General features: G+C 37.0%; 1 protein-coding gene across 1 annotated transcript; it reads left to right on the forward strand.

Moving 5' to 3' along the window:
- Window positions 1-358: 358 nt before the first annotated feature.
- Window positions 359-2,131, forward strand: LOC122144425 (C3a anaphylatoxin chemotactic receptor-like). Its single transcript, XM_042755320.1, has one exon. The coding sequence runs from the start codon at window positions 642-644 to the stop codon at window positions 1,590-1,592; it is 951 nt and encodes a 316-aa protein (XP_042611254.1). The 5' UTR covers window positions 359-641; the 3' UTR covers window positions 1,593-2,131.
- The last annotated feature ends 2,307 nt before the right edge of the window (window positions 2,132-4,438 follow it).

The raw sequence follows: 4,438 nt of genomic DNA on the forward strand, positions 1-4,438 counted from the left end.
ACCATGAGTGTGACTATTTTTTTTTTTTTTATGACCACTTAGCTTTTTCGAATCATGCCCTGAATTATTTTTATTATTATTATTATTATTATTATTTATTTTATTTTTTTGTGTGTGTGTTCTCATACCAAGTGCCATAAAAAGTCACAAAGTTTCGTACCATTTTGGTGAAGCTACGATTTTTAAAAATTCAAAAGGTAAAATTCTCCGGTCAAAAGTGACTGAAGACCTCACATTAACTAGCTTTACAGAGTTGCTCATGATGTTTCACAGCTCAGCCATGTTTGAAATGTTGGTAAAGCCTGATGACGTGATAAATTTGAAGAAGTGGTATAAAGTCTTGAACATAAGAGAAGAAGTCATTTGCCAGGATAACTGTGAATCGAATCATCACACCGTGAGTCATGATTACTTATGTAGAGCTATTTATATGATTTTTAAACATTTTATGTACTTTAAAGTAATGATAAAATAGCATTTATTTGTTTGCATATTTGTTATCATGATTCAGCTTTGCTGATCATATATTCATTTCTAAATGTTTCTTTTCTGACACAACACTTTAAATATGATTCATGATTTTACATTGACAATATGTGATATTAGCAGGTTAAACCGGACACTTCCACTCAATCACAGCAATGGAGAATTATTATGTTATTTTGAAAACTCCGATGAGAGTGAGTTCTCAGGTCTTCTTCTACCTGACCTTGATCCTCGGCGTTCCTGGAAATGCATTTGTCATGTATGTTGCTGGATTGAAGATGAAGAGGACTGTTAATACAGTAGGGTTTCTCAATCTAGCGACTGCTGACCTCTTGTGCTGCCTTTCCACTCTTTACTACATTACCAAGAGCGCTTTTAATCAATGGCCGTACGGATCCTTAATGTGCAAGATTTTCCACTTCATTATGCTCATCACCATGTTTGCCAGCGTTTTCACTTTGAACTTGATTAGTCTGGATCGGTTTGTTCAGGTGATGACACCGGTTTGGGCTCAGAATCATCGCAGCTTGTTCATCGCACGACTGTCCTGTGCAACAGCTTGGATTCTAGCTTCAATTCTTAGTCTGCCTTTTATGATGTTAAGAGAGACTTACACAAAATATAATAAAACACGCTGCCTGTCTTATCAACGTAATGAAGAACAGTCTGAATTGTATGGAAGGTTTATCATCATCAGATTTGTGTTTGGCTTTTTGGTTCCTCTCATATGCATCATAACATGCTACGGATTCATCGGACGCAAGTTAGGCAGGAGTCATTTTCACTCTGGACGAGCGTTTCGCATCATGTTGGCTGTAATCGTGGCCTTTTTTCTGTGCTGGCTGCCGTATCACATAGTGCGTTTGATAATCATGTACGGAAAGAAATCCAGTTCCCTTGTGGCTGTGGCTTGGGCAGTTTATCCGTTGTCCGTCTCTTTGGCGTATTTCAACAGCTGTCTGAACCCCGTTCTGTATGTTTTCATGGGGCAGGATTTTAAGAGCAATGTTAAACTTTCTCTAAGACGTGTTTTTGAAAGAGTTTTCTCTGAGGAGGGAACACCAATATCACAGACCACCCATTCACAGCAAATGCATTCACTGTAGTGAAAAATATCAACTAATTTATTCAGTTTTCTGATTGATTTGTGTTACTATTCTAAAACAATTTAATTATTTCTTTTCAAAAGTCATCAAGTCAAATTTAGCAAGTCATCTAACTTTTATTCATGATTCATGTTTTTTTTTTCCTGTATTGTTTATATATTTTCAGTGATTCGTGATGAACTTTTGCCAAAGTTTAAAACCAGCATAATAGAATACTGTGCTATAGTGTCTTCTTTTGTTTGCTGTCAGCTTAGATAAAGCTTGTAATATTTCACTAATAATGGCTTGTGGTTTCTACACCGAATTCATGAAGAAAAATAAAAAATGAATATAAATAATTTTAAGCTTGCATTTGTGAATAAAACTAAGGCTGATGACACAATTTTGGACAATGTTGCATGAATAGGCAACCAGGTGTGACACAGGGCTCACGAATTGTCTAAAATATCCAGATAGAAATGTTACCCATTCTCAATGCGAAAGTGCCCAAGGAACAGTGCTTTAAAAAAGTTGGCCAGAAAAATTATACAAAAAGTTACCCCGTGTATCATCAGCCTAAAACATATTTTATTGTATCATATTACAGTGCTTCCATCATTTTATATTTTTTCTGTTATGTTTTTTTTTCTCACTTTTGTGTTATATGGACTTATCATTACAAGCAAAGTGTGTATTAATAAACTTGTGTTTTGTATATAAAGTGCAAAAATAATAACGTTTAAATGTATGTTTATTTGAATGTTCATTAAACATTCAATTAATTTTGAGTAAAGATTGTTCATTATCAGTGCAAATAGTTGCTAACAACAGTTTTCTCTGGGTCAAGTAGCCAAAGCATTCTAAACCTCTTTAAAATAAAAAAATAAATAAAAAAATAATTCAGATTCATATCACATTCAGATATGGTTTAAAAGCGAAAAAATAATGTTACATCTTTAGACACATGCACATTTGCTGACAAAACTGACAGATGTAATTTTCTACCAAAACAACTTCCTCTTTTTCCTCATGACATACTGTACACTCTTAAAAATAAAGTTTTTTTTATTGGCATCAATGGTTCAATGAAGAGCTTTAAACATCCATGAAACCTTTCAAATGCAGAAAATTTTCTTTATAGTCAAAAACAAATTTTCAGAGATTTTAAAAAATGTTCTTCAAAATGGTTCTTTTAGGAACTGTTCACTGAAAGGTTCTTTTGTGAACCAAAAATGGTTCTTCTAATGACATCACTGCAAAGGAGGAGGAGCACTTGAGAACCATAACAGCATAAGGGATTTTCTAAATGTACTAAACATTATGACAGTACAAACATAGCCAATAGCCAAAGGAGCAAAAACATCAATCAACAGGCAACACAGTGTGTGTGTGTGCGTGTGTTTGTGTTTTCATTTTGTCACTTGTGTGGCCAGTGGCGTCAGGTACTGGAAGGAACTGTATAAAGCAACAACAATTATATAACGTTCAACTACGCCACCCGGTATATATACCGGGAACTACCAGCCCCAAGACAGGGGGGCGCACAGGTTCGTTACCGAAAAATGGGTGAGCAGAGAGACATAGGCCTGGGAGTACAAAAGATGAAGCAGCTTTATTCAATACAAAATTTAAAATCATCAATACATTACCATCAAGGGCTAAATATTCACGTGTCAACAAAAGAAAAGAAAAATAAACACTTTACAACACTTCAATAAAAAAAAAATGAATACAACATAATACAAATACACAAGAAAGCTTAAGGGAGGGAGATGGCCTGCTGTGACCCTCAATTCACACACACACACACACACACACACACACACACACTCTGGTGAAGTAAGGTCACACAATAAGCACAACACTCAACGTGAACCCCGTTAAACAGCGGCTAACCCCTCCTCTATACACCTTCCTTAGGACAGAAATAAAAGTAAAATAAAGAGAACAAAAAAAGTACACAGTCAGTTCACAAAAATAAGCGAGGCCACGATCGCCCGCACACTCACAGGGCAAACGAGAAACAGCCACGCTTTTACTTTCACTCTTCGGCGAGGAATCGTCCAGGCTCGCTACAAAAAAAAAAAAAAAAAAAAAAAAAAGAAAGTTCACTCCAACAAAAACACGACCGGAATCAGCCCAGGCAAGGCAACAGTGCGTTACATCAACAGTCGCGCATCTTGTCTCATAATATAAAGGTGAAACCCTTGATCCTGTCACTCAATCGGAAGATGTTCATAACACGGTACTATGCACAGTCGCTAACGATAACATGCAGTAGTTTGTTCATTGACGAGCTCAAAGCCAGGGGCAGCCTACACAGCAGCAGAACGCAGAGGCGGCACTCCAGATACTCTCCCATTAATAAGTGCCAACTTCCGTAAAGGGGCGGTACGGGTGACAACGCATCCCAAGTGACAAAAACTTCCTCTTTTTATATCGTGACAGCAGACTGCTGATAGGCTCAACGTTTTCACATGACACTGGCCAATAATCAACACAGGTAACACTTCACCCTGCTACACTTGCATTGTGTCCCTTCTCTCAGTGTTGACATCCTTTGTCCTCATGTGTGCATTCAGTAGACAATGTTCTGCATTCGAGCATGCATATGTTTGTCTCTTTCTGGTGTCATGTGCGGGGAGTCTGTCTTTGTGCATTTCTCATTTCTTTTTTTTCATCTTGGTGATAAGACTGATGTCCACAGTCTCTGAAATTGGTTTGGTCTCTTTGTTTCTCTTTTCCATTATCCATTCATTTCAATTTGGAAAAGTCCTTCTAGCTGTTGTTGCAGTTTGTGAAGTTCTATCAGGTTCACCCATGCCATCGTGGGTCTCAGGTTTTCTAGATCTTTTAGGCTTGGAGTT

The sequence above is a fragment of the Cyprinus carpio genome, unplaced genomic scaffold (genome assembly GCF_018340385.1).
Source record: "Cyprinus carpio isolate SPL01 unplaced genomic scaffold, ASM1834038v1 S000006665, whole genome shotgun sequence".
In the NCBI taxonomy this organism is placed as follows: domain Eukaryota; kingdom Metazoa; phylum Chordata; class Actinopteri; order Cypriniformes; family Cyprinidae; genus Cyprinus; species Cyprinus carpio.

What these genes read in the sequence shown, in the direction of transcription:
- LOC122144425 (XM_042755320.1), top strand. Translation starts at nt 642, where the DNA reads ATGGAGAATTATTATGTTATTTTGAAAACTCCGATGAGAGTGAGTTCT.